Here is a 13,969-nt window from a genome sequence, read left to right on the forward strand (position 1 = left end):
ATATATGATGCCTTAAGTTGGGTGTGTAAATCGGTGCACAAGGCTCGTTTGTGCGCACAATGGTCTAGATTCACTAAGCCCACCGATCAAGTTCTGATCACTTAGCGACCCTTTTACGACCCAATTTCCCTCCGACCCGATTCACTAACCTCTGTCCCGATCATTCTCCGATCCACGCATGCAAATGTGGGAGAATGGAATTCAAATGTAGTCAGGAAGCGATTCACTAAAAAAGATGAGGGGACACCGACTGGGCTGACCGATCCAAAAATAAGCGACTGCTGAGGACCAGTCGCTCAGGTCCTTTCCGACTGCCCTGCCTTCTGCCGCCCTGCTCTCTGCCCCATCTGCTCTCTTCCCGCAGTGCAAGCCCATGGTTTTAACCCACGGGCTTGCGGAAAAAAAGTAAAAAGCTCTGCCGGGCACGGAGGGCCAGCACATGCGCAGACCATTTATAGATGGTCTGTACATGCGTCGGGATCGCTATTCAGTGATCCCTGCAGTCGGTTGGAGGCATGATTCCAATCGCCCTCATTTGCATGAGGGCGATTTGTGAATCAGCCCCCTGGACATGGACATGGACATGGATCGGATCAGATCGGATCCCTCATGGATCAGATCCGATCCATGCCCATAGTGAATCTTAAGTAATTGTTTAACAAGCCTAATTGGTGACAATAATTATATTACATTAATGCTCTTGTAAATCTTTTCCTTCTCTCTTCCTATATTTTTAAGCTTTATAAACCGTGTCGAGATCTGATCCATGCCCTTAGTGAATCTTAAGTAATTGTTTAAGAAGCCTAATTGGTGACAATTAAATTACATTACATTAATGCTCTTGTAAATCTTTTCCTTCTCTCTTCCTATATTTTTAAGCTTTGTAAACCGTGTCGAGCTCCACTTCCGTGGAGATGATGCGGTATATAAACTTAAGGCTTAGTTTAGTTTAGTTTAGATTTTTATTCCGCCACTAATTGACATTAATTAGAAGTTATGCGCACAACTTGGTAGGCGCATTGTATAAAGTGGTACACATCATTCCCAGTGCACAAATCTGAAAAGAGGCATAACCAGGGAAGGAGCATGGGCTGATTGTGGGTGTTCCTAAAATTTATGCACATCGTAATAGAATATGTCAGCATGCAGTGGCCTACAGATCTTATACATGTTCCAGCCAATGTTCAGCCAGGGCCCACATAAAACATTTAGGGGCCCTAGCTGACCCTCATAAGGGAACTCAAGTACCCTCATACCTCTGAGTTCCCCCTCCCTCCTATACAAAAATGAGCCCCTGTCCGGACCCCAATGCCCCCACCTCCTGTAGATTCCTTCCCAGAATATGTTTGATAGCGCTGGTGATCTAGGGGTTTCTTAGGGCTATCGTATCATATGTGAGGAAGAAACACATATTCAGAAGCTGCTGCAGCTCAATGGCTAAAAGCCCTTGCAATCTATATATTTTTCTTATGTGCTTTGTATACGATGGGAGGGCTGGTAATGTGTGAAAGTACCCAAGAAAAGGACTTGGACAACACAATGAAGCCATTGGCACAGTGCGCAGCGGCCTCTAAGAAGGCGAATAGAATGCTGGGTACTATCAAGAAAGGTATTACAACCAGAACGAAAGAAGTTATCCTGCCGTTGTATCGGGCGATGGTGCGCCCGCAACTGGAGTACTGCGTCCAATATTGGTCACCGTACCTTAAGACTGATATGGCGATACTCGAGAGGGTTCAGAAAAGAGTGACACGATTGATAAAAGGTATGGAAAACCTTTCATATGTTGAAAGATTAGAGAAATTGGGGCTCTTTTCCCTAGAAAAGAGGAGACTTAGAGGGGACATGATAGAGACTTACAAGATCATGAAGGGCATGGAGAAAGTGGAGAGGGACAGAGTCTTCAAACGTTCGAAAACTACAAGAACGAGAGGGCATTCGGAAAAATTAAGAGGGGATAGATTCAGAACCAATGTTAGGAAGTTCTTCACCCAAAGGGTGGTGGACACCTGGAATGTGCTTCCAGAGGGTGTAATAGGACAGAGTACGGTTTTGGGGTTCAAGAAGGGACTAGATAATTTCCTGAAGGAAAAGGGGATAGAAGGGTCCTGGACCTGATAGGCTGCCGTGTGAGCGGACTGCTGGGCGTGATGGACCTCTGGTCTGACCCAGCAGAGGCACTGCTTATGTTCTTATGAAGAATGGCCTCACTGGAGCACTCTTTAGTGAGAAAAAAGGGTAGCTTTTTAGCAAGAAACATAACGCTGTGTTTTTCATGTGCTACAATTAGCAAATACCATTGCTGTTTGCCAGAAAACTAATAAGTTTTGCATGCCATATCTGTGTATTGATGTGCCCTGTTTATGTTGTGGCTTATTAAATGTATTTTGAACTTACTAAAGCAAAAATTAAAACTTTGAAAGCTATTTAGCAGATTGCATTAAGGACGTCCAAAGCCCGCCTAAATTCCGTCCACAGAACTCATGTCTATCTAAAGCCCAAACCACACTGAAAAGTAGACCTGCTTTTCATTCGCCTACAGTTTTGGCATTACATGGACATACTATGGCACCCAAATCTATGTAAATGAGTGAAGAGACATCCGCATCGAAGCCTCACCCACCCCATGCCTATGCCATGCCCACGCCTGTATAGTTAGACACAGTTTTTCCCGAAGGGCGGCCATAGAATAGTGGAAGTGTCTCAGAAATCGCATCCATGTCCTTTGGACACCCATCTGCTAATATCACTTGTTAAGACCCTTAAATCGCTGATTAACCATTTAGTTTGGACGCCTAAGTTATGCCTAACTTTAGGTGTCCTTTATGGAATGTGGCCCTAAGACTGAGCACTGGGAACAGAAAATTAGAAAATTGTATAGCTGAGTCAATTCCTTAAGCATTTTTATAGTTGTTCTATGCCCTTGTTTATTCTATGTTTGCTACTGTAATTTGCTGAAGCAGTTGTTAAACATATTTATATCATATTTAAAACCTTCAATAAAAATTCATACACAAAACAAAGATGAAGAGGAAAATTAGACATTCTGGTTTCATTGTTGTCAGTCAGTTTGTGAGGGTAGCTTTTCCCATACTGCCCTCCTCTATAAATTACATGTGACTTTTCCAATGGGATTCACACACCACACTTCTGAAGCAGGCGTAGCCATGGGGGTGTGGCCTGGCCTGCTCTGTTTGGTTTCAGACCCAGCCACCCAGTAGCTACAGGCTAATGGCGGTGGTTTGTACACACTGCCAGCGACTGACCCAGAAGCCTTCCCTCTGACACATTTGCATTTTGTGTCAGAGGGAAGGCTTCAGGGTCATCCGCCAGCTGCGTGTAGGAACCATTGCCAGCGACCTGAAGAAATGGTGCACAGGTGGGGAGGGGGCAGAGAGGGAGACAGAGAGAGAATCTACTGCATGAGCTGGGGGAGATGAGAGGGAACGAGAGCCTGCTGCACAGGCTGGGGGGAGGGGGGAGGAGAGAAAGAGAGAGAGATGTCCACCCACTTTGGGCTCAGGCCTGCCCAAAATTGGCTGTCTGGCTACATCACTGTTCTGAAGGTTGACATAATTGATTATGGTGGTGATGGGATTGTTTTTTGTTTATTTTGTATTGCCAGCCTGTGTGAGTATGAGCACCAAAATCACAAAAAATCATTCTAGCAGACCACCGTTGTTCCAAAAAGGGGTAGGAAATTGCCGCACACGCTAGCCGCTAATCCGGTGCATGTGATAAAACCGCTAGCGCGGCTTTGTAAAAGGACCCTTTAATGTCTTACATTCTTCCACTTCCCGCTTTTTAATCAAAGGCATGAAAACCTCCCCTTTCTTTTATTTTTATGACGAAAACGCCCTCTTATAGTTTTATAATATAAATATATACCGTAAATTCAGCAGCTGTGGTAGAAAAAAATTCTCACTTAACTTAATTGCTTCATAGCTAAGCAGTCCTTAACTACTTCTGCTACCATTTATCATTTCTATATTGCTACTAGACATATACAGTGCTGTACATCAAAACAGAGAAGAGACGGTCCCTGCTCAACAGAGCTTACGATCTAGTCAAGACTGACAAACTGGACAACGCTCAGGTGGAGAAATTACAGAGGGAATGATAAGACAGATATTGGCATTCAACCATTATTGGAACAGGATACATTTCACCCCCACCCCCGGTCACTGCGCCAGGAACAAATCTTCAAAAACTGCTGCTCTTCCGGCACTTCAAACTGGAAGCGAAAGAATGTTGTGAGACATCAAATAAAGCTTCCCTTTGCTTCTGAGGCTTTTCCTACCTCTTGTTGTAATAGATTTAGAAACTGTTTGAAGCAATGGTAGTCTGCTAATTTACAACTACAATGGTACCTCGGAATCCAAACGCCCTAGAACTCGAACAATTTGGAATCCGAACTTTTTTTTTTAATTAAATGTTGCCCCAAAATCCAAATGCTGTTTTGGAATCTGAACGTACAGGAACTGCAAGCGTTGCTCAGCCCAAAGCTTCCCCTCTGATGCAGCTTCCTGTTTCCACCTGGGAGGAAAGCTTTGGACTGAGCACTGCTTGCAGTTGCCATTACCGATCTTGCTGCCTATGCCAGCGGGGGCCCGATTTTGCTGTCTGTGCCGGTGGGGGCCCGATCTTGCTGCCTGTGCCGGTGGGGGCCCGATCTTGCTGTCTATGCCAGGGGGACCCGATCTTGCTGCCTCTGCCAGGGGGGACCCAATCTTGCTGCCTTTGTTAAAATTTATTAGAAAATCTGGGTTTGTGGGGCCAAGGAACGGATTAATCAAGTTTCTATTATTTTCAGAGGGAAAAATTGTCTTGGAAGTCGATCGTTTTGGAACTCGAACGGGGTTCTGGAACGGATTACGTTTGGATTCCAAGGTACCACTGTACAGCGGTTTTTGTGATTTTGGTGTTGTATACCACTGTCCCTAATAATAGTGAATGTGACCACCATCATGCCACACCAAATACCTTGCCCCAGTGAGGACATTAGCAGTTTGATCAGCAGTCTTGGAAACAAACTTACCACAGTCAGTAAAGTTTGCTCTAAAGTCTATTGTTAATCCACGGTTATGGCACTGGCGCGCATAGTGGGCTAAAGCAGAGCACAGGCACGTCTGTCCACATTTGCAAGTATCTTTTCTGCACTGCTCAAAATAGGAAACGGGACTCAGATAGGAGTGACACGGGGCAAACAGCTCTTTCATAACGATGCTACAAGCTTCTGATGCATAAGAAGCTGTTAATGTAAAAAAAGGAAAGTAAGAAATAATCACATTATATCATGAGCATCAGTCCAGATTTGCTATTTCTAAATTCAAATATGTATTCTCCAAAGAAAAAGAAAGATGATTTCTATAAAGATTACTTATATCAACCATAGCAAAAGAACTGGTCATAAAAGCTATAGACCAGCAGCAGAACAACACATAAAGTGGAAGTTATCACGCCACATTAGGGCAATACCCCACGACTCAATATTTAGGTCATTGTATATTACTGCATCTTCATAATTTTCCCCCATAATGTCTGGAAATGTGCACAAGAGGCCTTCAAGTTCCGAGCAGTCAAACTTCCATTTATTGAAGGACCCAATATGATCCGTGTTTTGGCATATCTGCCTGCGTTGGGGGTCTACCTAAAAACACATACGTGTACATCATATCAATGGACAGGTACAACATAAAATAAAAATGTATAAGCAACTTAAAATAATCATAATAAATCATAATCATAATAAAAAAGCATGACGTGATAAAAACATGCTCAGAACTTGAAGGCCCCCTTGTGCTTCTTTTTTGAGCTTCGACTCCTTCTCTACTTTGACTATCTGTAAATGTTTGTGGCCATCAAACTGATCTTATCTAAATAATATCTTAAAGCAGTGGCTATTAAACCTGTTCTGGGGGACCCCCCCAGCCAGTTGGGTTTTCAAGATATCCCTAATGAATATGCATAAGGCAGATTTGCATGCCTGTCACCTCTATTATATGCAAATGTCATATCCATGAATGCATCTAGCATCTTGGTATAAGCTAAGTCACACGCTCTGCCAGGAGCTTAAAGATAAGTTTGATTAAATTATAAGTTATAAAGTGATATAATAACTATGTAATGTTTCACTTTAAAGTACATGAGCCGATGAGGAAGTGTAACAGCATTAATCTCCATAAGTTCGATATCTTGTGTACCATGGAGTGCCCCTTCTGATGGGTCTTTGGTATTAAAATACTCAAGTTGGTTTGAACAGATTGCAATACTATAAGTGACTCATAAAAACAGGATTGGTGTGGACTTATGATTGGCTAACTGTTTATAAAATTATGGCATACTACATTACATTATATTGGTGTCTTCTATCCCACCAATACCTTTCAGTTCTAGGCAGTTCACAACAAGAATTGTCCTGGGCATTCCCAGGGAGATTACAAGGTTAATATATACAGTATGTGTCGGGATCTGGGAGGGTCCAGGTTTAGTTAGATCATTTGAAAATTTCTTGAATAGTATAGTTTTAAATTCTTTCCTCAATGTTTTGTAGTTGGGTGTCGTGGTCAGCAGATTGGAGAGGTGGCGGTCGCTGCTCTGGTGGCTAATAGTCCGTCATATATTTTTTTGCTTTATATGCCTTTGATTGGGGGGTGGGTAAAGTGTGCTTGAATTCTCCTTGGGCTGGATGTGTTATTCCTAATTAGGCGGTTGCTCAGATAGCTTGGTCCGTTTCCATTTAGGGCTTTGAATAGGGTGCAGTAGAATTTGTATTGTGTGCGTGCTTGTACTGGGAGCCAGTGTGATTCTCGGAAAGCGGAAGTAATGTGGCCATATTTTTTCAGCACTAGTGTGCCTCCTGAGATTTCAGATGTACCATGGTACACTGGGGAGGAGAGGCACCGGTGCCAACTGACTGCCTACAGGACGTGCCTCTCGAGGCGAGAGGCACATCCTTTAGGCAATCAGTGGACACCAGCACCTATCCTTGTCTCTGGCCCTATTCCCTTCTGGCACCCCCCACTGATATCGCAGGGCCCGCCTGGAGGGCCTTCACACACACGCGGACATCGACATGATGATGTCACGCATGCACGTGATGTCATCATGATGATATCCACGCACTTCCAGGTGCCTCGAGCCACGGCCACTACCTTTAGTGTACCGCAGCTCGAGAAAGTTTGCGGGACACTGGTCAAAGAGCTATATTTTGGACTGTTTATAATTATTTTAGCATGTTGTGAGGGCATGACAATTATAGGATGTTGCAGTAATCCAGGAGTCCAAGGATTAGCGCTTGTACCAAGAGTTTGAATTGTTCGTTGTTGAAGTATTTTTGGATTTGCCTTAAGTTGCGCATGGGTGCGAATGCCTTCTGTACTGTTTTGCTTATTGGAAGTTGCATGGTGCAGCCTTTGTCTATCATTATTCCCAGCAGTTTTAGGTTGGGTTGTATGGGATATGTAACGGAGTTTATTTCTATGTTTGGTATGGTTGGGGTTTTGGTTTTTTCAACATTTACCTATGTATGTTCTCACAGTGATAACATTTTATTTTATGTGTTCCTTCAGCAGCTCAATGTGCATTTAATAAAAGTACTTATGAGCCTTTAAATAAATGTTTTTTGACTGTACAGATTTAGATGTTCACTTCACCTACAAGACCTACAAGTTGTTCTCTATGTTAGCCTTTCTTGTTGCTTTAGAGCAGGGCTACTCCATTCAAGTCCTTGAGGTCCACAGGCAAGCAAGGTTTCAAGATATTCACATATGTATGAGAGAGATTTGAAGACCAAAGTGGCAGTGTATGCACATCTCTCTATTACATATTCATTGTGAATATCGTGAAAACTTGGTCTGCCTGTGGTCCTCCAGGTCCAGAATTGAGTAGCTCTGCTTTAGAGTGCTAGAGAGAATGATTTACCGTGTTCTATCTATGGTTACTGTAATGAAATAAGGGTTATAATTTTTAGGAATTTGGAAAATTTTTGTTTCCAATGCATTAAGTAGACTCACCGTCTACCTAATATACCTGGGTCAACGGAGGGTTATGTGATTTGCCCGGGGTCACAGGGAGCAGCGCTGTGCTTGAGTCTACAACCTCAGGGTTGCAGCTCTAACCACTCTAGGCCTCTTCTCCCACCATCCTATTCTTAAAGACTGTGCATTGTCTGCCCGAACTGGAACAGGGGGAGCTACAGGTGCCATGGCATCCCCCCCAAATTCTCCTTTCCATCTCCCCTGCCTTCATGACATGTTTATTACTTTACCTCACTCCCCAGGGGCACAACTGACACAGCACCAAAAGAATCAAGGCCTGCCTGCTTCCTCCTCCAAATTTCCTGTTTCTTCATTTACTGAACATATATGCTCCAAACTAATGGCTAAACTTATCTGTTTAGCTTCAGGCAACCAGCTATTGAAATCAATTCATGTCTCACTACTTTGCATCAGGGAAGGAAGTGTGCTCTAGTAATAGGAAGACTGTTATTATTGTATTTTATATCTAATCTGGTACCTTAATCCAAGCTGAAAGTCTGAGGTGCTACCTCACAGTTGTTTATTTCTCACCTGCTTGTAGATGCACATCACAAGGGTCCATAGGTGTAGAAAAATGTTCTGGAGCACATGCTGATGAGGTTTTCCAGGAATTTCCAAAGAGCTGTGGTGTACTTTCAGGTACTCCTACTGGAGAACTAATGGTATAATCATGCAAGAAATAATAATCAGGGAAAAAGACTCTATATATTTTATGCATATAACAAAACTCTATAATATATGACTAGCAAAATAACAGGCAGCAAAGGAGCACGGCATACATGAGTGCGACTGTCGGAACTTGTTCTAAATTTCAGCTTCACTCAATGCTGGATTCAGATTAAGAATGCATAAGGAGACCTATCTGACCATCTATGATTTCCTCAGCATTGTTACAAGCAGCAATTTATGGGGGTATGTCTTTAAGAGTCTCCTAAATTCCACGTAGGAATCAGTAAGCATAAGCAGTTGTTCCAAATCCTTACCCCATAATGCTGCTTGATATGAAAAAAGATTGTGATGATGTTTTTTTTTAATTTACATCCTCTAACAGGCGGAAAAACAAAATTCAGATGTAAATTTCTCTTGTGTCTGTTTGTTGCCAAAGAAAAGAGCTCAATTTGGGAGATAAAGCAAACAACGCCTTGAAGCAGAAGCAACCATACTTAAACTTTACCCGTGCCTCCATTGGATGCCTATGTTTAGATTCCCGGGGGGTACTACGTGACACCTATTTTATAAAGAAAAGAGCCTGGCTTAAATTGCTAGATATTCTTGTATGCACTTAGGCATGAGCACTTATGCCAGTTATAGAGCTGGAATAAACGTATGCCTGCCTAAGTGTAGGAGATATGTGCATAACCTTTAGTGACACAATACAAAGAAAACACACCCCACTACGAAATTGTGATATCTCAGGGCTTACATCATTTCACATGCTTTTTTCTTTTCTTTTTGGTCTAAGATTTTATGCTTTGTTATTCATGGGGTAAAAAAGCTTTCAGAGTTTAGAGCTATAAACCCACTCTGGGTACTAAGCATGATAGGCAAAAAAATAAAAATAAAACCCCCACAGAATTTTTTTTTTTTTTTTTCTTTTTATCTTTTCACATTAAACTCTTTTTTTTTTAATCATGCAGTGTGATTATGTATAACTCACCCCCTCTTCTACGAAACCGCGCTAGCAGTTTTTAGCGCATAGAGCCGCGCTGAATGGCCCGTGCTGCTCCCAACGCTCACTGAGTTCCTATGAGCGTCGGGAGCAGCGCGGGCCATTCAGCGCGGCTCTCTGCGCTAAAAACTGCTAGCGTGGTTTCATGGAAGAGGGGTTCAGTGTATGGAGTAGACAGAGTTTTAGATAATCACACTAAATGATTAAAAAAATATTACTGGGAGCAATCATTTTGAATATCGACCCAATATGTTACTAGATACAACTTTATGAGGGCAACTCTATAACGCAACTTGTGCATTCCTGCATTACCGGGAAAAAGAGCGCACTCTTTGGCCTGGATTCTCTAAATGGCACCGATATCGGCGGCCACCTATAAAGCAATCACACCACAGCACTGTTTAGGGAATCGCACCTCCGGGAAAGATAGGCACCGGAAACATAGGTAGGGTTTCCGAGGCCTACATTTCCAGCACCTATCTTTGCTGTAAATTGCACCCAACTGGGTGCTTTATGGCGCCTAATGCCACGTCCAGCGTTAGCCATGCCTATAGTAGCATTAGGCACTGGTAGACACCTCCAGTGCCTTTTGTTTAGGTGCTAGTAGGCGCTTTAAATTTAACATTAATTGCCGTTTCAAATGGCGTTTCCGAAATAACTTAGGCACCCTAAGTTTAGGCACCATTTATAAAATTTCCCTCTTTGTGAATAATGTGCACTCTTCGCAAACCGTGCATACTCTTTCTGAAGGAAAACACCAAAATGCGGCAGTTAGGCTGATTTGTAGATTAAAGAAATATGATCATGTAACCCCCTCCTATTGAGTATTGCATTGGCTGTCAATGGAGGCACGGGTGAAGTTTAAGTTTGGTTGCTTCTGCTTCAAGGCGTTGTTTGCTTTATCTCCCAAATATATAATTGAGCTCTTTTCTTTTGCAACAAACAGACACAAGAGAAATTTACATCTGAATTTTGTTTTTCCGCCTGTTAGAGGATGTAAATTTAAAAAAACATCATCACAATCTTTTTTCATATCAAGCAGCATTATGGGGTAAGGGTTTGGAACAACTGCTTATGCTTACTGATTCCTATGTGGAATTTAGGAGACTCTTAAAGACATATGTGTTTACAAAACATTTAGGCAGTTAATTAGCAAAGATTTTATGATAGATTATTATAGTTTTAATCACTGGGGTTTTTTTAAATTTTAGTTCTATTTTAACTTCTCTTCAATTGTAATTTTTAATTATTGTAAACCACACAGAACATCATGGCCTTGCGGTAAATAAACTGATCATTATTATTATTAATAAAACCATGACATTTCCTATGTTATTTCAAATGAATGCGTGGAGGGGCATAATCGAAAGGAATGTCTAAGTCCGTTTTCGTCTAAGTCGCAAGTCGTCCAAAGTAAAAAAACAGCCTAGGACACATTTTCGAAAAATGCGTCCAATTTTTTTTTTGTTTCAGAAATCGTCTAAGTATTCGTCCTGCCAATCTGATCATCCAAGTTGCTAAATCAGTGGTTCCCAACCCTGTCCTGGAGGAACACCAGGCCAATTGGGTTTTCAGGCTAGCCCTAATGAATATGCATGAGGCAAATTTGCATGCCTATCACTTCCATCATATGCAAATCTCTCTCATGCATATTCATTAGGGCTAGCCTGAAAACCCGATTGGCCTGGTGTTCCTCCAGGACAGGGTTGGGAATCACTGCGCTAAATCATCCATCTTTATACCACATTTTCGTCCAACTTTTCATCCAAGTCAAAAACACCTAGAACAAACCCTGTTGGACGTAGGCAGGGTCTGCAAAGTGATGGATTGAACACCCAGCTGAATTTTAAAGGTGTGATTATGATTTTTATGGGGTGGGGGGGGTCGGTGATCACTGGGGTAGTGTTTGGGGGTCTGTATTATGTGTTTGCAGTGCTTATCTGTTGACTTTAGTTGGGTTTTTGTGACTTAGACCATGTTTTAAATGGTCTAAGTCACAACGTCCAAGATCCGTCGATCCTGTGCTGTATAACTTTTGGTTATACATGCAGTACGACTAAGTCTAAGCCGGCCCACGTCTCGCCCAACTCCCACCCTCAACACTCCTCCTGAAACGTCCCATTTAGCTATGGTTGTTCAGCTGCACTATGAAGACCTAGGTCGTTTACAAATACGTCCAAAACCCGTTTTTATTATTGGCACTTGGACATATTTTGACAATGTTCGTCCAAGTGCCGACTTAGGACGTTTTTTAGATGTTTTTCTCTTTCGATTATGAGCCCCATAGTAAATAGCAAGCACAACATGAAACCTCCATATGTATTTTGCACTGACTGCAAAACGGGTGCAAAGCATGCAAATACAAAAATCTCCCACTTTACCCTGCCAACCTGCATTTCCTACGAGAAACCCTCATCTCTAAAAGTGAGCTTGCAATTCTGCAGGCCATGTCATCCTTGTCCCCATCATACTACACAACACAGAACTGAGCTTTCTGGGGGAAAATACACATTGACTCATACAGAAAATCATCCTGCATGTTTCCATTGAAGGTTCCACAAAGACCCGTGGTATCATCTTTCCACCTGCCATCAATTTGAAGGTAAAGTCTCAGTCCTGCTGGGTCATACTCTATTTGGAGTCCAAGTTGTGTCTTTACTTGCAAAAATATTGAAGAAAGTTTCCTGATTTCAAACAAATCTGTTGAAATAAAGAAATTGATTTGGATAGATGAAGATTTTGTTTGCACTCACTAATTTACTTGTAATAAGAAGTCAAAGACTAAAGTAATCTTGTGTTTAAGCCAATATCATGCAAATATAATTGTCGAATATTCATTTGTGATTAACCTGAAAGCTAGAACGTTGAACTGAGATTTTGTGATACCCACCAGAATTAAAGGGAAAGAGGACAGTGCAACCTAGGATATATAATTGATCCAAGACAACATATGGCTTTCAGTAATTGATTGTTCTTACCATCTGTGTAAGGCAGGTTAATTTTATAGTGATCATACATCAGAACATCTCCTGCATGAGTTAAAGTCACTTGTCTCACAGGATCCTGGTTGAGAATAAGACTAACTGACTGGATGCACATTCCATCATGATTCTAGAAATTTAATTAAGAAAACACATTCATGAAACATTACACTTTACAAACACAGCGTTTTATTCACCAGCTATGCCTTTCTTGTTGGTGAGTAATTTATATATTTTTTTTTCCTATCTGCCACTTTTGTACTATCTATTTGCCAATATTTTTAAGTGTGATGTTGAAATAAAACTAAAAATTTTATCATCTATTGGTTAATGGACTACAATATAGGCTTTTGGTAAGTGATCTCAATGCAGTTTCTGAAACTACGTTGCCTGCATGACAATCCTTGTATAAAGTGGCACCCAATGCAAGAGTTTCTTTCCACTCTCTCATCCCTTTCAAGCCCCTGTAATTGCAGATGGACTCAAAATGGCAATTGGCACCCATTCCCCTAGTTTGATTTCTATTCTTGCCTACTTCTTTTGACAGCCCAATTTATATAAAGGCGTCAAGCGGTTTAATGTGTGTAATAGCGTACGCTAATTTGCCGGCTGCGCTAGCCACTACCGCCTCCTCTTGAGCAGGCGGTAGTTTTTCAGCTAGCGCGAGGGTTAGCACGTGCTAAAAATGTGCGTGCGATAAAGCCACTAACACGGCTTCATAAAAGGAGCTCTAAGTGTGTACCATACAAAATTTCAACAGCGTGAAGTGGAGAAAATGCAAAAATATTCAATTAAATCCCAAACTCTCCACTAATTTGCCAGGAGTCACTGTGAGACAAAAGAAAATGCCTCAGGTCACTGGCGAGCATACAAAAGCTCAACCACCAACCCCCACATCATCGGCATACAAAACTTTTGTCAAAAGTGACTAATAACTAGAAGAAAAAAAAGTTAAATGGATTTGGTGTTTAAAAATATGCCAATTGTAGCTGCTGTTTGTCAACTAATAATTATTATGCAAAAAAAAAAAAAAAAATCAGAAAGACCTGGCTCTGTTTCTTTGAGTAATGCTTTCTTCCCTTCTTTTCCACTGCAAAACCACTGAGCTATTTTATTTTTTACATAAACTTTGGATCAGAGCGACATGAAGCAAAATTCCTCATCAATACAAAATACAGTAGAAGAAGCTTATAATCAGCTCCATGTGCTCTGAGAAGTTTTCTAATACAGTTGGTATTAAATGACAGTAAATGAATATTTGTTGACTGGAATCTTATGTT

At 41.6% G+C, this 13,969-nt stretch overlaps 1 protein-coding gene across 1 annotated transcript in view; it reads right to left on the reverse strand.

Annotated features, from left to right (window-relative positions):
• The window catches only part of OTOG (otogelin), a 275,602-nt gene that overhangs the window by 182,507 nt on the left and 79,126 nt on the right, over nucleotides 1-13,969 (reverse strand). The window contains exons 17-20 of the mRNA XM_033928785.1: nucleotides 12,687-12,819; nucleotides 12,231-12,408; nucleotides 8,571-8,695; nucleotides 5,039-5,251 (exon numbers count right to left, since the gene is read on the reverse strand). Coding sequence (XP_033784676.1) covers nucleotides 5,039-5,251; nucleotides 8,571-8,695; nucleotides 12,231-12,408; nucleotides 12,687-12,819 — 649 coding nt within the window. The remainder of the gene's footprint in view (nucleotides 1-5,038; nucleotides 5,252-8,570; nucleotides 8,696-12,230; nucleotides 12,409-12,686; nucleotides 12,820-13,969) is intronic.

The sequence above is a fragment of the Geotrypetes seraphini genome, chromosome 19 (assembly GCF_902459505.1).
Source record: "Geotrypetes seraphini chromosome 19, aGeoSer1.1, whole genome shotgun sequence".
Lineage (NCBI taxonomy): Eukaryota > Metazoa > Chordata > Amphibia > Gymnophiona > Dermophiidae > Geotrypetes > Geotrypetes seraphini.